The sequence below is a fragment of the Coenobita brevimanus genome, chromosome 111 (assembly GCF_032717465.1).
Source record: "Coenobita brevimanus isolate Jiangsu-jjx chromosome 111, ASM3271746v2, whole genome shotgun sequence".
NCBI lineage: Eukaryota > Metazoa > Arthropoda > Malacostraca > Decapoda > Coenobitidae > Coenobita > Coenobita brevimanus.
In genome coordinates, this window is record NC_137064.1 from 27226824 (window position 1) to 27254272 (window position 27449).

A 27449-nucleotide genomic window follows, 5' to 3' on the forward strand; every position below is an offset into this window, starting at 1 on the left:
CGTTGGTTACTTCTAAAGTTATACCGAAAATCTGTATTGTCATTATTACTGAGTTGCACTGGTAAATCTTGGTACTCAAAGTTCTTGTCACTAGACAACTATCCACTGGTGAATAGAAAAATAATGAATTCAGTTAGAGGTTGAAATGATAATAGAACCATTAATCTGAACTGAATTGGGGAAGTAATGCCATCTGAATACACTATTATTCCTTATGGTTTGGTTTTATGAGGCTTGTTTAATATTTAGTTACACGATTTCAACAACCCTCAGCAACATATCAACCCACACACGTCAAACCCAAACTGGTAAAAAATGAGAAAACCGTCGAAACGGAGCCAGTATAGCAGCCAATGTCAGATTGATTGATTGTAGTAGAAACTGGAGGCGCAACTGCTAAGGTCATATGCCGCCAGCCAATGTCAGACACGAATCAAATTTCACCATATGAAAGGTTCTTAATTTTTTCATGGCAGAATGGTAAATAATTGGACAAGGCTATCCAAACAACTGCGGCTGCCAGTGTTAAGCAGGTATGTAAAAACGTACTTCCAAGCGATAACACTGCTCAGGACTGGTCACATTTTCATTTCAGTATCAAATAGATGGGCATTATTTCACAAACTTACCGTAGACTTTATCCCCCAAACTGTCCTATGTTTCACCCAAGATACGATTCAGAGGCTAATTACCCTACCTAGTTCCATACAATCCTATCACCGACCCCAGTTCGCCGTGAAGTCAATTCGCCACCGCGCCACCAAAACATGGAAGATTCTCCTTCAGGACAATTCGCACCCTGGACGATTCCCCGTCATTCTATAAATGTTCTTAATATTAATTAATTAATACTATAATAACAAATTTTCATGAGGAGATAGAAAAACCTATGTTAATTCAATAGTGTAGGCTTTGGATATTATTTATAAGTTGAGCTTATAGTCAATAATCAACTTGTATCTGCCTACAGTAGCTGTAGTCGACTTTGAATTATATTCTGGCGTCACCCATACCTGTCTTCATTCATTTTTATTCGTAGTACAACATCCTGGGTATATTTAAAAACGAATTTGAAGAGATACAAGTATATATTAATCTCAAATGACAACATCCAATGGTCAGTTTTGCTATTTTTGCGCGAAAAGCGCGAATTCTAGTGCTTTGGGAAATGATTTTGCGTATTTTTCATTATGCTGCGCCTAGCGCGTTTTCTGGAGCTATTATGGAAAACATGGTGCGTTTAATAGCACTTTTGATGTTATTATCGAAATTACTTGACAATGTCCCATAGCGCAATTATTGTGACTTTAGACTGTAAAGTGCTTTGTAAAAATTTTTCATGGGGAAAATCAGTGTTGGCATCTCAGAGCTCTCTCTCTCTCTCTCTCTCTCTCTCTCTCAATATCGCCCTTCAAAGAACTTTCTTCACTTGCAGTTAGTCTGCTATCTCTTCCAGACTCAAGTGCAGCTTTTTAATCAAGTAAATCTTGTCAAGTCAAAATTAAGAAACAGACTCTCCACCAAGACACGTAGTGCATTACTAACAGTGGGAAGTGGCTTGAAGCAGTTCTAGCACGTATGTATTTTCAAGCGACGTATTGAAAGTGTAATGCTGGGTAGAATTAGGCTCGACTTCTCGTACCTATTTCACCCAACGTGGAGCGGGGTCCTCTTTCGAGACCGGAGCTAGTGCAATAAAGAGAGATAGGACATAAAAACCTTCGGCAACACCATACACGTATATTACCACAGTCAGACACGGGACACTTCAGCAGATATTACAACACAATATAGAGCAATACAAAAACCTTATCTAAGATATGCGTATCTCGCAGGATACTAGCTTTCTAGATACTAATGACAATACAACAAATCTTAGTACTAGGAGTGCAGTAAATACAGGTGCGCGCGGAGCGCGTAAGGGGGAGGGGGGGAGGGGGGGGTTTGTGATCCACCAGGAGGAGGTAGGGGAGACGCGGAGAGTGACTTAAAACGGCGAGGAGAAAGTTATGGTAATATTGAAGGATGCCCGATATTAGCAAGGGAGTTTAGGTGCTTTCTGTTGGCGAGGATTCTTTGACAAATAATTCTGATTCTTACTTTATAACTCTGATTCTTACTTTGGCTTTAAGAGCGTGAGCGAGGAATGGAGAGAGTTTTTAGGAGTAGCGTGCGGAGGAGGGGAATATCGTTAATACTCTCCTTCCTTGATATTTAGGTGGAAACAGGTTTCTGTAGGCATAAGCTTATTCATTACACATCTGAGGCCCTCCGTATAAGAAGGGCGAAACACGCCACCCCCCTCAAAGTGCGTTTTATGTGGTATAGCACTGTATTGAGGTGTCTACTTTTACGTGGAAGTGGAGAAAAGTCCATTCTCCCAGTGGAAATATGGTAGAAAATCACATAAAACCAAGTGATACTCTCGACCATCAGTGCAGCAGGCACTCCGTGCTGAGTGAGAAAATCCCAATAAGAGAGGCTTTTCGTACCGTCAGAATAGTGGCGCCAGCCGAGCCGAGTCGCCTATCTTATTGGGGACTTCCCTGGGGCAACCACCCGGATTACAATGGCGGGGTATCCTGTGTGCGTTCGTCCTGTGGCGCGGGGGCTGTATCAGCCAATGAGAACCTCCGCTTACCATCACGTGACTGCCCGCAGCCAATGGGAGCCCAGTATGCGGGCGGCCATGACAGTCCCTTTTGTTTTGTTCCCGGCTGCGGAGCTAGCACGGACGCTCTTAGCTTTTTTGTTTTTTTCCCTTGACATACTAGTGCAACTTCATTCAAACTATGCCAAAAATGTCAGGAAAGCAGCTGGATCATGAGGAAAGTGTTCAAGGGCCATCACGTCCTCGGGAAGAAAGTGATACGAGTGGTGATGAAGGTCATACCCTAAGCAAGCACTCGTTCTATGGGATAGTGGATTATGGAATGGATTAATGGAATGCCTCTTCTGTTGATGACCTGGAACTGTTTATGCATCATGGATAACACAATCATGAACTTCAGCCTTCACCCATTACTGATGAGTGTTATATTGTTATAATTATAATAATCGTAATAGCAGTACTTACTATTACTGTATTATTAATAATACTTACTGTTATTATTATTATTGTTATTATTATTATTATTATTACTATCATTAGTATTATCACAGCCATAACATTTTACTAGTATTACTGTACAATACAGGTAATGATATTCAAGCCCTAGTAAGAGTAATAATATTAAGAAGAAGAATAAAAATAATACAGGTAATAATAGTTATGATGCTGTTATTATTATTGTTACTGATGCCTTCTGTAAGACTGGTTTACTCATGCAGTACTAAAGTGTATTCCGTGTTATTACTCGTGGGTAGGTTCAGTCAGCTACGACACTATCAATAATAGTATTTCTGGATTAGTATCATTAATAATATTGGTGTATTACGACAGGCAGTAGTACTTTGGAACAGTAACCAGTGGGTTCTTAACACATGCGGATTGTCTTGCCTCTTGGCGTCATTATTATTATTTAGTAGTAGTAGTAATAGTACTAGTAGTGTCATTATTAGTACTATTATTACTTAAGTTTTTACCCAAATTATTAGTATTACTATTAGAAAGAAGGAAACGTAAGTGAAGTGACGTTGAGAATGAATATTGGCGGGAAGCACGTATTATTATTAGTAGTAGTAATAGTAATAGTACTAGTAGTGTCATTATTAGTAATTATTATTATTATGACTTGAGTTTTGGCCATACTTTTAAAAGTATTACAATAAGAAAGAAGGAAACTTTAGTGACATTGAGAATGATGTTCTGGCAGCGCGTACTCAGCGCGTATTCATAGCGATCGCTCTCGGAGCGTTTGTGACGTGAGTCGGCCCAAATGTCCCTTCTTATTTCATCATCATTATTCACTATTGTGGGAAGTCTATTGAGGTTATTCTTACTTTTTTTTTGTTTTTTATCATTAATAGTGATGGAACATCAATACTTTATACATTACAAGCAGAAAATGCAGTTAAACTTCCCTCTAACTTCCAAAACCATAACATATGATGCTAACAAAACGTAATATTTCTCTTTCTTGTTCTTAATAGTTACATTCAACTGAAACAAAAATACCATTTTCATGATCGGCAATGATTCACGCTCATTTTAAGACTAAAAGCAATGTTCTATCTTAGTATATAACGAAGTTATGGTTATTGGAAGTTGAGCGAAGTTTGACTGCGTTTTCTGACGTTTTTTATTTTGGCGCGTTTCACCCTTCTTATTCGGAGCGCCTCATCTTCTAGGTATGATATGTAGACTCTCGCTTTATAACGCGTAACAAAGTCGGAATACTCGTAAATATTATTCCACAATATTACTTAGAGACTAGCCAATAGAACTCCAATAATATTTTAATCTTTCTTCTGGTTCTAGAGATATGTCTTTAGAAAGATTCGGGGTGACACTCGCACGTATTTTCACTTTAGGTCTCAATCCACATTCTCGTCCTTCAACTGGATATTGTGTTCTGATTTACCCCAATGGAGATTACATAAAGTCACTGCACAATACTTATTCTAAGAGAGAGGGAGTCACACTTAACCTACTTCACGATTGTTACAGGGTCACTCGTATTTCCTCATGGAGAGAAACAAGGACACGTCATCGGCGATCCGGTCGGACTGAGGGCGTCGTCAGGGCGGGGCGAGCCGAGAGGGCACGGGGCGGCTCGCGAGGGCGTCCTCTCACTTCCGGGGGTTTCAGGACTGGGCTCCGGCGTAAGGCCCGTAGGGCTGGGGCCGAAGAGGCCTAGGAACCTCTGGGTCAGGTCCCGGCGTCGCGGGGGCGTGGTGAGGTCTCGCCCGGGTGTCCTAGGGAGGGCCGGAAGAGGCGACAGACTGCGGTCTCCCACGACCAGAGGCGCCGTCAGGGGAGGGCTGCGGCAGCGGTTGTCACGGGGGCCCGACAGGTGTGTCTGCTCGAAGGCCAAGCGTAGGGAACAGAGACCGGGGGAAGCAGGGAGGTCTTTCCGGGTTATTCTGGAGCGAGACCCCTGAAGTTCAGTCTCCGGTTGTGGAGACGTCCCTTTCCTCACTACGCCTTGGGAGCGACCATCGATCGTCTCTACCTGGACACTGGGGGAGCGACCATTGATCGTCTCTACCCGAATATTGTGGGAGCGACCATGGATCGTCTCGACCGGAGTGCTGAGGGAGCGACCGTTGATCGTCTCTACCTGGACACTGGGAGAGCTACCATTGATCGTCTCTACCCGAGTACTGTGGGAGCGACCATTGATCGTCTCGACCAGAGGGCCAAGGGAGCGACCATTGATCGTCTCTACCTGGGCTTTGGGGAGCGACCATGGATCGTCTCTACCTGGACTTTGGGGGAGCGACCATTGATCGTCTCGACTGGAGGGCTAAGGGAGCGACCATTGATCGTCTCTACCTGGGCTTTGGGGGAGCGACCATTGATCGTCTCTACCCGAGTACTGTGGGAGCGACCATTGATCGTCTTGACCGGAGGGCCAAGGGAGCGACCATTGATCGTCTCTACCTGGGCTTTGGGGGAGCGACCATTGATCGTCTCTACCTGGACTTTGGGGGAGCGACCATTGATCGTCTCTACCTGGACTTTGGGGGAACGACCATTGATCGTCTCTACCTGGGCTTTGGGGGAGCGACCATTGATCGTCTCTACCTGGACTTTGGGGGAACGACCATTGATCGTCTCTACCCGAACATTGTGGGAGCGACCACTGATCATCTCGACCGGGGTCCTAAGGGAGCGACCATTAATCGTCTCTACCTGGACGTTGTGGGAGCGACCATTGATCGTCTCGACCGGGGTCCTAGGGGAGCTACCATTGATCGTCTCGACCGGGGTCCTAAGGGAGCGACCATTGATCGTCTCTACCTGGACGTTGTGGGAGCGACCATTGATCGTCTCTACCTGGGAATTGTGGGAGCGACCATTGATCATCTCGACCGAATCTCTGTGGGAACGACCATAGATCGTCTCTACCAAATCACTGTGGGAGCGACCATAGATCGTCTCTACCAGAGGGGCGCTGCCTGGAGTGTTATTTCTGACTCCACCCCTAGCTAACTCAGTGATTCCGCCACGCGAAGGTAGTGTCTTTTGCCTACGGTGGCGGCGGCATGGTGGTTGAATGTCACAGGGGCGCACAGCCCGGGCTGACATGCGTCGTTGTTGCCCGGAGTGGTGGTGGCTAGTGGCGGCTACCCCGTGGGGTCTGAGTGGGGGTGTCGGCATTCTCGTGGGCGAACTCCGTTGTTTCTGGTTCGCCCTGTTGTCGGGGATACTATGGTATTCTCCGGGAGTTTCTTCGGGAGTACCGTATATGCGTCTGTTAAAGCCACGCATTTCAGAAAGATACAGGAACTAATGCAGTGTATTCATTTGATTCATCTAAATAAAAAAACTCCATGCCCGAGGAAGCCCAGCCAAGTTGCAGTTATCAAGATGAATTTGAAGTGGATTTTCTTTAAATATTAAGGTAAGGAAAGCTCATAACAATGATTCAATTTCATATGTACATTGATATCTATCCGTCTATCTATCTATCTGTCTGTCTATACAGTTTATGTCTATATAGATAATAGTTAGTCAACTTAATAATTATACCGCAATTCTCAGTGCCGTGGTCTAGCGCATTTTGCTATCATTTAGCGCTTTTTTTTTGCCGAATGTATTGCGCTTTCTGGGCTGAAGCAGCTAGCAACACTGGTCTTGGTCTGATCGTCCAAAGTGGACGTAAACTGTGGGCAAAGTAATGGCTGAGCCATCTCAATGGCGTGGTGGGTGGGGGTGTTCATCATCATCCACCCACTTCGTGTAGTGGTACTCTGTTTTAGGGTAGCTCTGCATCGAGTAGCAAGCCAAATGATTTCCTGTAAACCAGGAAAGCATTTACAGTGCTGGGTGGTAACCTTATAACCAACCAACACGTGTCTCCTACGCGGCAGCAAGTGGGTTGGCGGAGGGTTAGTGCACCTCCCCGGAAAACAACTAAAAAAACGAGCAAGAAACCTTGGTTCAGGACTGACCAAAAGATGACGACTATAAGGACCAAACAAAGGACATCATACGGATGACGATGTGGAATGTAAGCCGTGCAAATGATGAAGTGTAAGAGAAAGAGATTGTCCAGGTGCTTGAGAGTGCGAAAGTGGATGTATATGTATTAACTGAAACTGGAGAGAATGTGAGAGAATGGGAGTATGGAAGGGGTATATGCGCAGGAGTAGGTGAGAATGAGAGGGCAAAAGAAGGAGTGTGTACTGTTGTGAGTAACAGATGGAAGGAGAATATGAGAGAGTATGGATCAGTTGGCTCAAGGCTTCTATGGGTAAGATTGAAAGTTGCACTACAAATGTGGGCGGTTGTGTGCGTGTATGCGCCAACGCAAGTTCATGCAAGCAGAGTGAGAGAAGAGTTCTGGACAAATGTGGAAGTGTGCATGGAAAATTTGAAAGATATGAGAGAGTGTTTTTGATCGGTGATATGAATGGTAAAGTAGGGAATGTGAAGGTGTATGGAGTAGCTGGTGAGTGGGGTGTGCCTGCTGAGATAGGTGAAAATGGCAGTGCTTTAGTGGACATTTGTGCCAGGAGGGGGTTGTTGATAGCCAATACCCTCTTCAGGCACAAAATGATTCACAGGCGTACATGGTGAGTGATGAGAAGGGTGGGTGATGAACTGAAAGAAAGGAGGGCAATGATTGATTATGTGTGTGTGGATGAAAGGATGCGAAGATGTGTAAAGGGTGCAAGTGCATATAGAGGTTGGGGGAGTGGACTTTCTGACCACCACCTGGTGGTGGTCAGAATCAAGGTCCAAGTAAAATGGAAAAATAGAAGAAGGGAAGGACGGGAGGAAGGAGTAGGTGCAAGGAGAGTGGAAAGGTTACAAAAGGATGAGAAAAAGGCAGAATATAAGACAGAAGTGGAGGAACGATTGGGTAAATATGAACTGGGGCAGGTGGGGGACGTGGTAGGTGTGTGCAAGATATTCACAGAAGAATTCTGTGTAGCATGTGAGGTGGTGTGTGGGGTGAAGGGAGGACGAAAGGGGGTGCAAGGAACAGCATGGTGGAATCAAGAGGTGAGACAGGCTGTGGCACAAAAGAAGAAAACATATAATGAATGGGTGAGAAATAGGGGCGTGGAAGAAGTTGAGAGACGGAAGAGAGAGTTATATGTTGAAGAGAGAGGTGAAAAGATTAGTAAGAAAGAGTAAGAAGAGAGTGGATGAGAAATTTCGAAGGAATTTGAGTGTAAAGTGGAGGGACTGTAAGAAAATGTTCTGGCAAGAGGTAAAGAGAGTTAGACAGGGTGGCAATGAATTAATTAAGTTAGTAGAGGAGTGAAAGATGAAAATGATAGATTACTAGTGGAGAACGGAGAAAAAGTAAGATGATGGAGAGAACACTTTAAGGAATTGTTAAACATAGAGAATGAAAGTAATGCGAGTATAAGTGGCTGGGGAATGGCTGGGAGAAGGAGAGAGGTGAGAAGACAGGAAGAAATCAGTACGATGGAAGTTGTGGAAGCAATGAAGAAAGTCAAAATGGGGAAAGCCCCAGGAATTGATTGAGTGTGTGGTGAAATGCTGAAGCATGGGGGAGATATAGTAGTAGAATGGATATGGAAGATGTGCACATTGGCCTGTGAGGAAAGTAGAGTCCCTGAGGATTGGAAGTCAGGTATAAATATTCCCTTGTACAAAGGGAAAGGGGAAAAAGAAGTGTGTGGTAATCATAGGGGCATTTGTCTTCTTAGGGTAATAGGAAAAGCATATGGTAGGATACTTATTGACAGAGTTAGGTATATAACAGAGCAATTAGTGGAGAAGAACAGGGAGGTTTTAGGAAGAGAAGAGGTGGTGTAGATCAAATATTCATTCTTAGATCTTTAATGGAAAAGTTTCTAGAGAAGGGAAAGAAATTGTTGTATGCTGCCTTCATGGATTTGGAGAAAGCATGTGACAGGGTGGATAGCCAAGGACTTTTTTTTTAATGCGGGAAAGAAGGAACCAAAGACAAATTCAAGATCCGATCATTTCGAGATGCCTGGACACACTGTGTTTGAAAGACTGGAGACCATAGGAAGCAGGAAATACAGACAGAGGGAGACAGTTCCAAAGTTGACCTGTTGCATACATGAAGGACTGGGAGCAATGGTTAACTCTTCCATTAGAGGGTTGGACAGAAAAGGGATGAGAGTTTGCTGCTAGACGGGTGCTACGTGCCCGTTGTAGAGGTGGAGGGATGCATGCAGACAGTTCAGAGAAGCAGTGACCATTGATGTAGCGATAAAAAAAGAGATAAAGATGCAACAGTGCGGCAAAGAGACAGAGGTTGAAGGGAGTCAGTCAGAGGAGGAAACTTAATGAGACGAAAAGCCTTTGACTCCACCCTATTGAGAAGAACTGTATGTGGGGAACCTCCCCACGCATGAGAGTTGTACTCCACACAGTGGCGAATAAAACCCCTGTATAGAGTCAACAATTGTGCAAGGGTAAAGAAGGAATGGAGTTGGCTTAGCACACCTAATCTCTCGGAAGCAGATTTTACAAGAGATGTAATATGATATTTCCAAGACAAGTCCCGAGCAAATGAAACCCCAAGCATGTTCCAGGATGATGCAGGATTAAGCTGAATATTATTAAACATTAGTGGGTATACCTGTGGAAGATTTTGTCGGGTTGATAGGTGAAAGAACTGAGTCTTTGATGTATTAAAAATAACCAGATTATTTTTACCCCAGCCAGAGATACGAGCCAAGTCAAACATTAGGGGTGCCATAGCCTCATCCCTTGTTTGTTGAAGTAACTGCTGAGATGGGTATTGCGGGAACCGAATGGAAAGGTGAAGGGAGGAGTCATCAGCGTACGAGTGGATAGGGTTAGATGTACAGCTTAGAAGGTCATTGATGAATAAAAGGAAGAGAGTTGGTGATAGGACAGAGCCCTGAGGAATACCACTGTTGATAGCTCTAGGAGAAGAACGATGGCCGTCTACAGCAGCGGCTATAGAACGACTAGAAAGGAAACTAGAGATGAAGGCACAGATAGAAGGATAGAAATCGTAAGAGGGGAGTTTGGAAATTAAAGATTTATGCCAGACACGATCGAAAGCCTTTGAGACGTCAAGTGCAATGGCAAAGCTTTCGCCAAAGTCCCGAAAGGAGGATGACCGGGAGTCTGAAAGGTAGGTGAGAAGTTAGCCAGTGGATCGTCCCTGACGGAACCCATAAAGACGATCAGAAAGAAGGTTGTGATAGGAAAGATCCTTTAAAATTTTTCTGTTAAGAATTGACCCGAAAACTTTTGAGATACAGGATGTTAAAGTAACTGGACGATAGTTAGAGGGTTGGGAATGGTCACCCTTCTTTGGGATTGGCTGAATGAGAGCCAACTTCCAGCAAGAAGGAAAGGTACAAGTTGATAGACAAAGGCGAAAGAGTTTACCTAGGCAGGGTGTAAGCACAGAAGCACAGTTCTTGAGAACAACAGGAGGGACTCCATCAGACCCATATGCCTTGTTAGTATTGAGGCCTGTGATGGCAGAAAATACATCAGCTGAAGAAATTTTAATGTTAGCCATGCGGAAGTCAGAGGGGGGAAGTGATGGAGGAACAGCACCAGAATCGTCTAAGGTGGATTTGGAGGAAGAAGTCTGAGCGAAGAGATCTGCTTTATCAGTAGAAGAAATAGCTACAGAGCCATCAGAGTAGAAATGGGGAGGGAAGGATGATGAGGTAAAGTTGTTAGAAAGGTTTTTGGCAAGGTGCCAAAAGGAGCAGCTAGAATTCGAGTTGGAGAGTTGAGAGCATTTAGTACCGATGAAATTATTTTTAGCAGAGCGAAGAACAGACTTAGCACGATTCCGGGCAGAAACATATAAAAGATGTGATTCAGGGATGAGTTGGCTCCCATACCTTTTATAGGCCTTCTCCTTGCTGCAAGCAGCATTAAAACAACGTGATTAAACCAAGGCTTTCTTGCATTAGTCAAAGGATATGAGAAAGCAATGTATGCTTCCATGCCCGAGAGAATAACCTCCGCAATGCGCAAGGCACACTCAGATGGCTCCCGGGCATGGAAGCAATAGTAATTCCACGGAAAATCGAATAAGTATTGCCTGAGGGTTTCCCAATCCGCAGCTCCAAAGTGCCACAGACGACGTTTCTTTGAAGGGTCCACAATCCGTACCGGAGCGATTGGACAGGTTAAGGTGATAAGGTTGTGATCGGAGGAGCCCAACGGAGAGAAAAGATTAACAGTGTAAGCAGAAGGATTAGTTGTAAGGAAGAGGTCAAGTATGTTGGAGCTCTCTCCAAGGTGGTCAGGGATATGGGTAGGGTGCTGTACAAACTGCTCTAGGTCATTAAGTATAGAAAAGGTGTAGGCTTGTTCACCAGGTGGATCAGTGAAAGGAGAGGAGAGCCAAAGGTGGTGGTGAACATTGAAATCTAAATTGGAGATTTCAGAGAAAGGAGAAATGGATAGGATGTGTTCCGTCGTAGAAGTAAGATAGTCGAAGAATTTTTGATAGTAGAATTAGGAGATAAGTAAACAGTGCAGATATATTTAGTCAGAGAATAACAGGAAAGCCGAAGCCAAAGTGTAGAGAATTCAGAAGAATCGAGTTCAGGAACACAAGAGCAAGATAAGTCGTTGCGTATATATACACAACAGCCACCTTTGGCTTTGAAATGAGTATATAGAAAGTAGGAGGATACAGAAAAGGGTTTGCTGTCAGTTGCCCCAGACAGCTGAGTCTCAGTTAGGAAAAGAAGGTGAGGTTTAGAGCAGGAGAGGTGGTGCTCAACAGAGCGGAAGTTGGAGGAAAGGCCAAGAATGTTGCAGAAATGAAGAAGTGAGTCAGACAGCTGTTCCAGGCAGCTCGAGTCGTCACCGGGAGAGGGGCGGAGGGTGGGGGCATTTATGGTCCCCCCCCCCCCGGGGACTCCGAGGCTATGTGTTGTGAAAAAGCCATGATATTTTAAATTTTGGAAAAGGAAGTGTAGTGTGTACTGTGCATATAGTTTGGTGTTGAAAGTTAGAGAAACTTGTATTGGAGAGCATGCTGGCCTACTGTCTGTGTTACTGAGACACTGAAAACGTTCAGCAAAGGGGAATGGTCGGGAACTAGTCCTGAGGGCTGATAAAACGGGAGCTCCAGCTCTCCCTGTCATCAGCATTCCAGTATTACGAATATATGGAGTAGATGAGAAGTTGTTGAATGCTCTGAAGAGTATGTACAGTATGAGGGCGCTAAGGCTGCAGTGGGTGCGGATAGTGAACCAAGTGATTTTTTCTGTATGAAGGTTGGGTTGAAACAGGGATGTGCATTTCTCCATGGTTATTCAATCTGTACATGGATGCGGTTAGAAAAGAAATACAAGGTAGGACAGTGGATGTTGGAGTGGCCCTAAAGAGAGAGGGCAGTGTTTAGGAACTCCCTGTACTGTTGTTTGCAGATGATACTGTTTTATTAAGTGAAGACGAGGGGGAGCTGCAAGGCTTGGTGGATGAGTTTGAGAGAGTGTGTAAGAAACGGAATCTAAAGGTGAATGTAAGGAAGAGTAAAGCTGTGGTCTTCGAGAGAAGCGAAGTCAGTGAATGTACAGTGATGCTGGATGAGGAGGAAATGGAAAATGTGAGTACGTTTAAGTACTCGGGTAGTGTGATGAGTAAGGATAGAAGTTTGGAGGGTGAAGTGCTTGAAAGGGTACAGCAAGGAAGAAAGGTTGCTGGTTCTTTGAAAGCAGTAATAAGAAACAGGGAAGTGAGCATGGAAGTGAAAAAGTTACTACATGACAGGATGTGATACCAACTCTAACGTATGGTAGTGAAGCTTGGACGTTGTTGGAGGGACACAAGTCTAGAGTGAGAGCTGTGGAAATGTGTTAATTGAGAGGAGCATGTGGAGTCACATGGAGAGACAGATTGACAAATGAGGATGTGAAGGAGCGTTGTGGTGTGGATATGGATGTGATAGGAAGTGTTAGGAGAAACACACTGAGGTGGTTTGGCCATGTGGAGAGGATGGAGAGTGAGAGACTGACGAGGAGTGTTTATAAGAGTGAGGTGGAGGGGAGGAGGAGAAAGGGGAGGCCAAGGATGAGATGGAGGGATGGAGTGGAGAGGTATATGAGAGAGGGGGGTGTGAGTTGGGAGCAGGGCAGTGAAATGGTGGGGGACAGGGCGACGTGAAGGCGATTTGTTTGTGGCCACCCCGTATGGGAGTAAGGCGTCTGGCAATAGATAGATAGACACATAGATAATCAATCAGTGGCAGAAGGAAGAGGCTCCTTTATTTCCATTTTTCTTTACACTGGAACCATTACGTTCTCCGTTAGTGGTGTACGAAAGCCTACACACACACACACACACACACACACACACACACACACACACATATATATATATATATATATATATATATATATATATATATATATATATATATATATATATATATATATATATGGCGCCTCTGTGGTAAAGTGTGCATTTTCGTACACTGAAGTACGAGGGTTCGCGCCCCGCCAGGGTAATAAACTTTGGAAGCGCTCTTCTGGCCACGTCCGGTACTGCTTGGCGGACATAATGGGTGCTGTGGCTGAACCAGTGTCGCATACTATAAAATATGCTTGCACCCAGTCGGCTTGCGCGGGCCGATTACACTTGGTTCACAGACTACACGCACATCCAAAGCCATTCCAACACTACAATTACACTTACAAGCACTTCTCACCCTACATACAATCTCTGCCAGACAGCCTAAGCCACTTGGTAGAGATACATTGGCTGTATCGTTCCCACTTTGGTCGGGATACGCGGGTCCTGCAGTGGACACTCAAACGTTTGAGTTTTGTTAATTAAACTGTTTTGATGGTAGAGGGAGACTCTGAGACAGTATCTGAGTGCCATTGGAGAAGTTTGTGTCACTTTCGGCAGGGAAAAAAACTATATATTATCATGTAGCCATGCCAGGAAGAAAGAAAACTTTAGTTGCAGCTCCCTTTAAAGATGTTAAGGGTGAGGGTCTTCCTACTTCCAGAGTGACAAATGGATTTTGTAGTACTGTTCTGAGCAAAAATGGCACAAGAATGGTGAAGCAAACTGAAAACTGTGTAAAGTGTAATTATGATATAAAGATGAGTTATCTGAACTACTGCTGTTGAAGCCTGTGGCAGTGTGGTCGGGAACGTAACAATAAATATATATATATATATATATATATATATATATATATATATATATATATATATATATATATATATATATATATATATATATTTATTTATTTATTATTACGTTCCCGACCACACTACCACAGGCTTCAACAGCAGTAGTTCAGATAACTCATCTTTATATCATAATTACACTTTACACAGTTTTCAGTCTGCTTCACCATTCTTGTGCCATTTTTGCTCAGAACAGTACTACAAAATCCATTTGTCACTCTGGAAGTAGGAAGACCCTCACCCTTAACATCTTTAAAGGGAGCTGCAACTAAAGTTTTCTTTCTTCCTGGCATGGCTACATGATAATATATAGTTTTTTTCCCTGCCGAAAGTGACACAACCTTCTCCAATGGCACTCAGATACTGTCTCAGAGTCTCCCTCTACCATCAAAACAGTTTAATTAACAAAACTGTCAATTTTCTACCCTAAATTTATTATCATAATTCATGGCCTCATAACCAAATCCAAGATTAAGAAAATATAACAAGTAAATATCATATTCGCTGATTAATAATCTTGTGACAGTTGTAAGTAAATCTGGACCAAGCTACATGGTCTACATCATGAAATAGGCCACACAAGCTTAGGATAACATCAACTAGTAATAACAAATTGACAGTTTAAAAATCTGCTGTTAATGTGAAAAAACAATATTTTTTTTTTTGGTCCAAGTTTTTTTTTTTTTTTTTACCCCCAAGCCTTTTTTTTTTTTTAGTTAAAAAAAAAAGATTTTTTTTTTCGCATTGTATCACTAGTCATACCCCAAACCAATTACACTCATTCATAATCATGCTCAGGAGGGCTGAATTATTTATCAGGTTCGATGACGGCGGCTATATCTTACTTCCTTCTGTTATTATAATAATTTTCTGGCAGCTGTTTTGTTAAAAGTGGAAATCAAGCCACAATTTAGACTAACTGTTATAATTTTAGTTAAATAAATGCTAGTTTGTCATACCGGTATACTGTAGTCTGACTTTATTCCTCTCCAGGTGCTCTACTTTAATGCTTTGGTGGACCCTCCCATGGTGGACTGAAGGCAGTAACATCCGCATCCCCTGACAATCCATTTCAGGTGAAGGACTCTCAGAGACACCTCGGTCCACCTCAGGTAAGTAACTAAGAAACTTGGATTAAACCTGACAAGGGAAATTGTAAAGAATAAAGAGAATTGCAATGAGAAACTGTACTGAAAAGAATTAAGCAAGAGAAAAACTGCGATGTCAGAAATTAGAAAGGAATCTGGTATATGATAATATGAAGATAAATTATTGCTCAGTGTGGAAAGAATTGTGCTGGTAGTAGCAGCTAACGTATCATGGTCTTCACAGGTAATTGAGTAATTTGTATTTAATGATGAATACCGGTAATTATTATAAGGACGAGACTTGGACAAAAAATGTTAGGAAAAGCTGCAAAGACAGTTGAAAGGCTGTGCATTATCAAACGATGCAGGCAAGGGAGGCCCTGCTGAATCTGAGGAACCAGGTCACATACCCCGTGACAAGGAGAGAGGCCCAGTCACTGCAGAGGAAGTTGAGTCTTACCGTTTCTTAACATGCACCGTGGTATGGTATGACATTCTGTGCCAAATACTCGTGCAACAAGTGAGCAAGCTCCTGCAGTCTACCACCATGCAGCTTCATGTGGCTATGAGCCTATACTCAAGAACACTAGAGTTTTCCTGGTGAGGTACCGTGAAAGTGGATTTGTCTCAGCACCATCATCAGCTAAGGACATGTGTGAGGAGATGAATCACGAGGCTGTGCTGAGGAAGAGAGACTTCGAATAACAAAGAGGCACTACGGATACGAAGCTCCAGGTGAACCATTTTCTGATGCTCTGGAAAGATTGGAAGTGTCCATTTTTTAATGTAGTGGTAGACTCTGCCATCACATCACTTGAAATTTTTCAGAGTCTGGAAGAAGTAAGAGACAATTTGGAGTCCTCTTCCACTTCAAAGAAATGTCCTCTGAAGGCTCACAACACAATGTCAGGAGCTGAGCAACACCCTGAACTATGGTGAAGAATCAGACATTGATGGAAAGGAACTGGCCTTGGAGATACGCCTACCAGATTTACCTTCTGTTAATTTAACACCACTGGAGCTTCTCAAATATATCCATGAAAGCAAATTAATGAGCTTTACCCAAATATGTGGATAGCACTGAGAATAGCAGCCACTCTCCTTGTGACTGTAGCAGAGAGGAGTTTCTCTAAACTTAAGCTTATCAAAACTTACCTAAGGCATACGATGGCTCAAGATAGGCTCACTGGGCGTGCCGTCATCAACATAAATCATGTAATTGAGCGTCATGTGTCATATGATGATATAACTGACGATTTTACTACATTAAAGGCAAGGAAAAAGAAATTCTAGAATAAATTGTAGATTTTAGACGTACTAGCAATGTATCACTGGCTGTTTCAAATAACTAACAGTTTGTATTATACTAATAATTGTTTAGTCTTATAACTAATATAAAAAGTGTAATGGCATGATGAATAAAATATGACTGGTAAAATCTTAGTAGTAAATGTAAAAAAAACAAAAAGTTACCTGATGAATTAAAAGCTAAAGGCACACTCTCAGCAAACCTTTCATAAAACGGTAAAGCAATTATTGATATAAAAATAAACAGCAGCAACAACAAATTGAAAATTTATTTTTTGCCTTTATGTTAGGGCAGGTTGGGGGAAGGGGGGGGAGGTAGTATAAAGATGAAAAGAATTATTTGTGAGATGGGAGACCCCCAAGATCATACCTTGCCTAGGGCCCGTAAAAGTCTAGGGCCGGCCCTGTTTAAAACACACACACACACACACACACACACACACACACACACACACACACACACACACACACACACATTACAGAAGTGTAATATGTCATGTGCTAGCAGAGACATGATTGAATGTGTCATGGACAGGCTGAGTAAAGAGCAGAAGGTTCGAAGGACTCTCCAGTCATATGGCTGTGATATGCATAGTGAAAGTGAAAGGAATGTAGAAGAAAGGTGAGAGGGGCACTAGAAGTGAAAGAATAAAAGTAGAAAAATGAAAGCCAAAGCAGTGACAGATAAACGAGAGAAGTCGAGCTAAATAAATTTAACTAGAACCAGCAACACTTGTGGCACTGTCAGAGTGGTGCACACACCTGTGTGTGCATATGTACGCCAGGACTGTTGTGATTCTCCCCTTGGGGGAGGTCTCTAGTTTTCATATATTTTTTACAGAGGGTTGAGACCAGGCTATGTTCTGTTTTACCAGTATTTGCTAAATAAACTATATATGCATATACTAATGTCTTTCATTCGGTTTGTGGTAGATGGGGGTGCCCACAATCCACTCACACTATCATCATCAGTTGATTCGACACTGAGTGATAAGCCAATTATTTCCCGTAACCCAAGAAACCATTTGCTACGTTGAATAGTAATCATATAGCCAAATGATGCTTGGCAGTTTAGTGAATTAACCCTCTTATGCACGATGACACAATAGGAGTCAAAGTGCCTGCGGTCTGAAGAGTAACCAGTAATGCATTGTGATGCAGTTTCCCTATAAATGGTCATAGAAACTTTTACTGTGGCTGCAAGTGTGTGAAATTTTGGTAGTCATAGGTTGGGATGACCAGGTCTGAGGGAAATATATGACAACACTCACAAGCCTATCACAAGGACAGGCAGCCTATTATTGGCTCAATGTCCTCTTGGCAGTCAGACAAGGAGGGTCTGTTAGCGTGCAGCCGGCCATTTTGTTCTTCGTTTTCTATTATGTCACCTGTCCATACCTTACATGTATTATAGTGATAGTGTTATATAGTGCAGTGTGTCAGTGAAGAGAGTGTATAAGTGTTTTCTATATACCGTATTTTCAGAGAAATCCAAAGTTCAAATCTATAACCACTCGTGACCGTTCCCTTCCAATACTGGAAATAACCACGATGGCAGGGAAAGGGTTATCGTGGAAGAGTACCTGAAATATTTATTCAGTGAGACAGAAAGTGAGGAGGATACAGGCAAAGAATGTGGGGAGAGTGATTTTGAGAGTGACGGGTGAGGAGGAGAGAGAGAGAGAGAGAGAGAGAGAGAGAGAGAGAGAGAGAGAGAGAGAGAGAGTGAATGAGGCGATGTGATAAACCTCTCCCTGTGGTCAAGGCCACCTCCATTATCAGCATCACTACCACCACTGGTACCACCACTATCACCACTGGCACCACCACTACCACCATCACAACAGAGACAGCTGGCTCTTATCGCCACCTCAAATACACACACACACACACACACACACATCACAAATAATTACACACGCATAGCCTGTGATCGTACCTTTTCTCCTCTCTGCAACTCCATCTCTGTGTTCTGGAAGCATTATAACACTGCTAGAGGATGTAAGTAACCAGCTTATTTGTCTAGTTTTTGTACTATGTATATATAAGATATAAATGTGTGTGTTTATATTCTCATAGGGTAAATGTGGTGCTTTTGATTGCTTTTCTCTCAAGCATTTTACTCGGAAAGTATAGGTCACATCACAAATCCGAAGAAAGCATGAGCAAGCTGATGATCTTTTATGCATACTTTTGTATAGCAAAATAATCTTTGTGTGCAAATTATTTTGGGAAAAATTTCGAGGCACAAACATACTCAGCTTACGAGCTTCCGTGCTGTTACCGCGCCAAACCTCTCTAACTTTTCAAAATTCCTCTCATTAACAATAAGGGTTTTAACAATGTCTATTATATCATGGGCTTCCTTAACCTTTGGGCTACAAAACTGTAAATAATTTACATTTTTTTTTACAGCGTCAATAATAATATGAAATGATAAACAAATCAGACATTTTTAGGCATTTTTTTTTTTTACTCGAAAACTATTGGGCGTATCAAATTGTCATGGTCCTCATTAGAAAGCTCATGAAATTCTGCATATAGACATGTACTCTGCAGCTGCATGTCTCAGGAAAAATTTTGCGCAGTGATGTTGGGAAGTTATTAGAAGCTTTTCACCTAAATATGGTTTATTCTTACTTCATTTCTGTACATTTATTCATCTGTTTTATTTATTTATTTTTTTTGCTTATCTTATAGTATAAACATCAACGAAGATGATGATGGGCTACGATTTTTAACAATATAATCATTTTCCAAGGGTAAATTTGGCCTTAGAATTTTTCTCCTTTTCGCACGAACGGAGGCATCTTAAAGGCGCCATCACACTGGGACAAAAGTGGGGTTGTGGTTTTGTGCCTGGCTCAGAAACTTATTGGAAGCTTATGATATGTGAGAGGGTTAAGACGTTCCAGCTGGATGAGGCCAGTAAAGGCCAACATCTGGGGTGATTGAGAACTATTGCTAACATAATGCCACTCGGGGAAGACCGAGGCTGGTCACCTTTGTCTCAAATTTCGGGACTGAGTACCCTAGCCCCAGGGTTCTATGCTCCTGATGGTGCAAGAAACGATTGGATGATAGATGAACAGATAAAATATAGTCGGCTTCACACACACACACACACACACACACACACACACACACACACACACACACATATATATATATATATATATATATATATATATATATATATATATATATATATATATATATATATATATATACAGGTATAACATATATATCTATATCTATATCAATCTGCCTATCTATCTATCTATCTATCTATACAAGTATAACACATATATCTATATATATCTATCTTTCTATACACATATATATATTTCTATATCTATCTATCTATATCTATATCTGTCTGTCTATCTATCTATCTATCTATATAGTACACACACATATCTATCTATCTATTTCTCTATCTATCTATACAAGTATAACATATATATCTGTAAACTTGTATATCTGAATATCTATATTCATATCTATATCTATATCTATCAGTCAATCTATCTATCTATCTATCTACATATATCATCATCACCCTGACCTCCTTTCCCACCCTAGGGCAGGGTGAGGAGTTGCAATGTCCAGACAGCCCAAATTTGCCCAATCCCATGGACCACGCTTCCATTCACTCATCATTCAAGCCCCCGGAATCCTGGGTCTCTCGGATACACCAAAAACATTCACCACGTTTTGTAGCTTCACATAAACGTATCCGACAGAGTCAGTTCGGACGCTGCCACGTTAAAATGGGGTGACAGATCCTTAGTTATGCACCTCTCCTCACAACATTCATCCAGCCAGCTCGATCTCTTGTCAGTTCCCTAGCCTCACCGACTTCCAAACCTCACCTCTTCACACACTCATCCACCATATCTCTCTACCTCCTCCTTGGCCCACCTCGCCTCCTCCCTTCTTCAAATTCGCTCAGAAATACCTTTTTCACCACTCTATTTTTATCCATTCTCTCCACATGACCATACCATCTCAGTACATTCTCTTCGGTTCTGGTGTCCACCGACTTCCTCACTCCACATCTTTCACGAATCACATTATTTCGTATCCTATCCACCCTCTGTACTCCACATACATTCCTCAACAGTCCCATCTCCACTACTCTTACTCTTGACTTTTCATTTCACACCATAGTCTCACATCCCTATGTTAAAGTTGGCACTAACACTTCTTCATGTAGGCCTCGTGCAGCTGTAACACTCAAGCTTCTGTTTTTTATCAAGGCCAACATTGCTCCAGCTACTTTTCTTCCTTGTGTCACTCAACTTTCCACTTCTTTTGCACATTTTCCTCTTTTTTTCTCTCACTGTACACAGGTATTTGAACTCTCTCACCAATTCCAGTCTCTCTCTCCATTCACTGAAACATCGCACTGGGAGTCACCTTCTCTCTCAATAACCATCACTTTACTCTTTTCTACATTTACTCTCAAGGCACGACGCTCACAGACCTCAGCAAAACTCTGCACTAGCCTACCAAGTTCTTGTCTGGTGTTTACAAACAGTACTACATCATAAGCATACAACAAATTTGAGACATTCCATCCATCACCATTCATTACCAATGCCACCCCTCTCTCCATTACTGGTGTTTTTACTTCTCTCATCACCCCATCCAGATATATATATAGAACAACCATGGGGACATCACACAACCTTGTCGCACGCCCACACCGATCGTGAACCATGTACTCAGATGCCCATTAACCCTTATACATGCTTTACTACCATCATGAAAACTCTTGACGGCACCTAGCAGCTTACCGTCTACATCGTACATGCGCAAAACTTTCCACAATCCTTCTCTGTCCACTTTGTCGTATGCTCTTTCCAGATCCATGGATGCCATAAGCCCCTTATGGTCCTTCTCACAAGCCTTCTCTGCGATCTGTCTCACTGCAAATATTTGATCCACACATCCTCTGCCACTCCTAAAGCCACCCTGTTCATCACTCATTTGGACTTCTGATATCTCTTACATTCTCTATAATAATTCTTCCATATACCATCCCTACCACATTAGTGTTATCCAAAATCACTATTATATATATATATGTATATATATATATATATATATATATATATATATATATATATATATATATATATATATGTGTGTGTGTGTGTGTGTGTGTGTGTGTGTGTGTGTGTGTGTACTGACAGTACTGTGAACTCAAAAACAATGGACATTACTTTTCTTGTCGCAGGCAATATTCATCAACAGGCTATAATCCACTTTTCTTCTATAGCATTTCTTTTGCATCTTCATTATAAGGGAGATCATTAATATAAGGGAAATCTGAAAATCTCGAAATTGTGGCAACTTTTCAAAATTTGAAATTAAATATGCAAATGATATTGGAGGTTTCATAACTAAAATTAAGATAAATCGCAGATTGCCAAAGTCAGAACAGAAGAATGACAAGGAGAGAACCGAATAAGTCACAAAGCAAGAACAAAGTATCTCAGGTTAAGACTGTGGAATGCCAAAGTTTAGAATAAAGAATGCCAAGGTTAGGCCCTAATCGATGGTTTTCTCGGACAGGTTAGGTCTCATTAGGCTTTGTATATATAATATCTAATACTGACCCTCTAAACAACATCAAGGTTTGAACCGAAAAAGGCCAAAGTTAGGACCTGAGGATGTGGATTGGCTGGACTGGTATGGATGGAAAATCCTAAAAATCCAATTTTTGCCCATACCTGATTCTGACTTTAATTTTTCGTTGTTTCTAAAGGGACAGAGGTCTTGTTTAACAGAGCTCCACCCCATCCGTTTTTTTTTTTTTTTTCTGTTAAGGCCGTTGAGGAAGAAAAGATCCATCAATGAAAGTAGTGATTGGCGATAGAAATGAATATTGTCATTTAAATTGCATCAAAACACATAGGAAGAAATTGTCTGAAAAAAAGTGTTCACAAATAAAATTTTATCTTTCAGTCTCGGAATCTGCTAACAGTATCTATCATGTCATTTATAAGTCCATTGATATATGACATCCTGGCCGGATCGAAAAGCCTCTGAATTGTCACTTATGAACCTGGAGTGATTCTCGAACAAATTTACAATTGATTCCCTGACGTAACTTTTTTTTTTTTTCTTGAAGATCTAGAAACCCGGGAAGATTTTGCACTTTCTTCTCGCAAAAACATAATAGCTTTTTTTTTTTTTTTTCTGTAAAGAAACAAGAGACATAGGAAGGTTCTGTTCTATCCTTTCCTTGTCCTTACTGAACAAATATATTTTAAAACGGGGAATTCTTCGTAAGAATGTTCGAGAATACCACCCTTGATTCTACCTCATGACTCTGAACTGACGTGAACCTACTTGAGTGGACCATAATAACTGTGAAGCGTTTAGATGAACATAAACTGGACTGACTTCCTTAACTGACCTAAATGGTCCTAAATGGATCTGAATTTATCTGACTGGAATGGAATGGATGTGAAGGGCCATACTGAACTTAACGTGGCCTAAAGAGATCTTTTTACGCCTGAGTGGCCTTAAACTAACCTTATAAAAAAGAAAAGCCTGACTGGACCATAACTATCAGAATTCAGAAATGGGCGTTAATTGCCCTAATTAGGTCTGGTCATTGCTGAGATTACCTAGAATAGGAAAAGAACAGATGTAGCAGTAACTGAACTGACTTGAGTGGACGACTGAATTGCTGGCTGACGAACTTGGTGCATGTGACACCGGCACGATACAAGGTTCCACCCGGTCGACGAAGCGAGACTGTTTCTTCGTCTCTGCAAACTGATGTAACTGATAATATGCTAATTCCATCCCGTGCAAGGTAATATCGAACATGTAACTCTGTCAATAATCCTGTTTATATAATTAGACCTTTGCATTTGTTTCTAAAAACTGTATGACTTGCCTTTGTTTGCGGAGGTGTAGGTTAGCCAGTGGAGTGATGAGTGTGGGTGGGCCTCAGCAGGGGTCAGGATGGCCGCCTGGCCAGGTGAAGTGGGTGAGCGAGGAGCAGGTGCGGCAGGTGCTGACATGGGAACAACTAATTCCAGCCGTCACCCACGCTCTTCAGTCCTACTCCAGGGGCTCCGATCATCCCCAAGGGGCAGTCCAGCCACTGCGCTTCAGAGTTAATGTGCCCCAACACCAAGGGTAAGTGACACCTACATCTAACTGAAGATGCAGTATGCGATCTCAAACTGTAAATGAATGCATTATATCATTACAAGTATGTGTAGGGATGATCACGTGCATGGAGGAGTGAGGCATTTAGAAAGCATGAACTGGGGAATTTTCAAGGCAGTAACCCGGAATTATGTTCGGGAGATGGTACTGTCGTTATTTTTCTTTTGTGGAAAAAGGAGGGAAGCGGGGTCTTCCAGCTCACTATATGCAGTAAGGTGAAGATGGAGGTAGACGCCTTGTGGTACTCATGTCCAAAACTTAGTCCTTTGAGCCAGTGGTGAGTTATTCATCCATTGTTCACTGCATTACCCAGGTTATCCTTTCCTTAAATGTTACCCTAATATAGCAATTCATTTTACCTACCAACCCACAATGGGTGGATGGACATTTAATTTGAGTGGCGCCAGCTGCCCCCTCCATATAGGAATCCAGCCCTAGAGCTGTGGGGAGAGCAGCTTTGTGGCAAACAACGTTAACCACTCGATGACTGCGGCTGTTTCTGACCTGAATCATTGTCAGTCCCTTCACTAAAAATTATCACATCTAGGCAACACACACACACACACACACACACACACACACACACACACACACACACTCTCTCTCTCTCTCTCTCTCTCTCTCTCTCTTTCTCTCTCTTTCCATCTTTCCCTCATATACCTTTCTTTCTCTTCCACCCTGACGTTTAATATTTGCTGCTAGCCTATTTCCACTTTCCGAATGCCCATCGCATTCCACCTTCAAGATCTTTCCAATTTGGGTTTATTTTAATGTATTTATACTCTGTCTCCATATTTCTACTCATCACCATATTTTTTACTATCCTATCTGCACCGATTACTATCTGCACCGAGTTCATTGTGTGCCGTACATGGCATCGGAAAGGGTTGGGAGTTGCGGGGTGAGAGCCCTCCAAGTTGCCCTGATGTAGGGATGTGGGGGCAACATCTCTTTGTAGTTGTGGGTCACACACCCACCTTTGTACCTTTTACGGTTCAGGAGGGACGAGTTGTGCCTAGGGCTTCATATTCTGTCCGATATACGAATTCAAAGTGATCATAGGCACTATAATTTGCTTAGATCTCCTCACCATATCTGAATGTGGGACAAAAAGTTAGGAAGATTATGATAAGGATGATGAAAATCTTTTCACCATAATCTTGATGTTACAGGACAATGCTGGCCATGCCTGGAATGGTGACAGGAGTCTCCCTTGCTGTCAAGGTGTTCACTTGGTATCCCAACAACACAGCCCGCGGCCTCCCCACTCGCACATCCATCATCCTGCTCTTGCACCAGGACACGGGTCTCCCAGCAGCGGTCGGCCACAGTTTTGTTTTCGTACTTATGTTAAACCCAGATTAATGAACCTAATATCAAACTGTATAAATAACTGTAACTATTATATTACTAGAAAGCTTGTTTCGTTGTCACTGATTTGTTTTTACAGAATATTTCATAACTCACAGATCCTCACACTCTTGTCATTAATATGAGAGTTTGTAATAGTTAAAATAGTTCTGTCAAAGAATAAGTTTAGAAATAATCATTCGCATGCATACTGAAGTACTGTATACACAATATTTTAGCGGGTAAACGTCCCTAGGTGAATAATTCAAGCTGACTCGAGACAGTTTTACTCAGCCATATGTTCAAAGGTCTTTGTTACAGAGATGGGCACACTGAGCTCTATCATATGGAGGATCTTTCTCATGGGTAACACCGAGTAGTTTATGTGCCCGCCGCCAGGGATCTTGGGTGGCGCTAATGTAGTGGCATCCATGTTTATGCACCTCACCTGACGCCTGTGCCTTTTGAAATCAGGCGATGAATCCGGAAAATATAGTGCCATGGTACACTGCGCACCTTATGGAAGCAACAGCGAAACAGGGACAGCAAGCTGAGAACAGTGTTCCAACTGCATTACCATGGTGGAATCAACGAGTCAGTGTTTCAGTATGGTGGCCAAAGTCATACGCTCAATGTGGAGATAGCCCCTTCATATTCTTTAGACCTTGATTATAGAGCTCAGTGGATGGACACAGTGGCAAAGTGCCGCATGGCGACTGCCCCTTTCCTTCCACCTTTATAATGTTAAAAATATTATAAAATTTGTAGCTTTAATAGACACATTTTAGGAATATAATGCAGGCTAATACCAGCTGATTTTGTTTGCTTGATAGAAATCCAGTATGTAGAGGGTTAAGATAAATACTGTAGCTATATGATGTAACGGTAGGATACTGAAGATTTTCTGGGTTCTCATGGTTTACTGTCTGAGGAGCTCAGTATTTCTTCTCGGGCCTAGATTGAGCTCCTCTTCTATTGTTCTTTCATGTTGTTGGCCCGGATTTTCGTCCTTTTGCAGCTTATTTCACGCAGCTCAATGATATTTTCAGCAAATGGATGGATTTATTCTATAACTTGCATTATACGAAATTACACACCCGTTTTCGATACAACATATGAAATATTTCAGTATAATAAACCTATAAGATAACATTTTATCGGCAGGTTTTACAGGGAGACACCATCACAGCGATGAGGACAGCTGCTGCGTCGGCTGTAGCAACTTTACAGGTTCTTAAGGGCAAGGATAGTACGCAATCATGGACATTTACATACTTAAAAAATTTATATATGAAATATCAGTCTGTCTATCTCTGAATTTGTATTGTGATATATCTGTCTATCTACCTTTATATATGTGATATATCTGTCTGTCTACCATTCTCTCTCTCTCTCTCTCTCTCTCTCTCTCTCTCTCTCATCTGAAAGTATAATTTAATGTTGACTGTTGGTGTGGGCAGAAATGAGGGAAAAGGAGGGCAAGTTGGTGGTAGCGGTTCTTGGAGCAGGTGCGCAAGCTCGCTCTCATGCCCATGTCATGGCCCATGTCCTCAACGTAGATAAGGTCAGTTATTGTCATTTGCAGACCTGTTATATTATCAACACAATTTTATAATTGCAGTGTACCTGAAGTACATATGCTAATATAACTATACTGCTAGATGTGGTGATGCAAATGATGGAAAGTAAATGTGTTTATGCAGTGAGAAAATCTATGTAAGACAACAGGTAATTGTGTGGGCGCGACGTAGTGAGGCAGCGGAGGAACTGTGTCAGATGCTGAGATCAGAGAGCATACCGGCAACAGCAGCAGCAACTGTGCAGCAGGCGGTGGCAGCTGCTGATGTCATCAACTGCTGCACCAGCACATCGACACCGCTACTTCAGGCTCGCTGGGTGAAGCCAGGAGCTCACATCAACAGTGCGTCACCATATTCATCAGCCACTAAACTACACACCTCTCAGTACACCACACCACACGTCATACCACACCTCACAACATAATATAACACCTCATAACACCATTAACAAACCATACCTCATAACACCAATAACACGCACCTCACAACGCACCACATCACACCTCTTCCCCTAACCGCCCCACACACAACGCTACCAAATCTTAGGCACCGCACAACACCACACAACACGAAAAAACATCACACTTCACACTGTTACCAAACCACACATCACAGTGACCCCACCGCACAGATCACACCATAGCACTATCACACA

At 42.3% G+C, this 27449-nt stretch overlaps 2 protein-coding genes across 3 annotated transcripts in view; one reads left to right on the plus strand and one right to left on the minus strand.

The window, feature by feature from the left end:
* The window catches only part of PQBP1 (poly-glutamine tract binding protein 1), a 91965-nt gene extending 91174 nt beyond the window's left edge, over positions 1–791 (minus strand). The window contains exon 1 of one of the 2 annotated variants that reach the window (XM_080286347.1): positions 698–791. In XM_080286347.1, coding sequence (XP_080142473.1) covers positions 698–707 — 10 coding nt within the window. In that variant the 5' untranslated portion in view covers positions 708–791. Of the gene's footprint in view, positions 1–629 lie in introns of both variants that reach the window. The other variant, XM_080286348.1, reaches the window with a different exon arrangement.
* Positions 792–2823: 2032 nt separating this feature from the next.
* The window catches only part of LOC145417853 (ketimine reductase mu-crystallin-like), a 28184-nt gene continuing 3558 nt past the window's right edge, over positions 2824–27449 (plus strand). Inside the window, exons 1-9 of the mRNA XM_080286473.1 lie at positions 2824–2886; positions 15348–15383; positions 16188–16294; positions 17203–17289; positions 23607–23831; positions 25037–25184; positions 26379–26463; positions 26675–26778; positions 26943–27135. Coding sequence (XP_080142599.1) covers positions 2824–2886; positions 15348–15383; positions 16188–16294; positions 17203–17289; positions 23607–23831; positions 25037–25184; positions 26379–26463; positions 26675–26778; positions 26943–27135 — 1048 coding nt within the window. The remainder of the gene's footprint in view (positions 2887–15347; positions 15384–16187; positions 16295–17202; positions 17290–23606; positions 23832–25036; positions 25185–26378; positions 26464–26674; positions 26779–26942; positions 27136–27449) is intronic.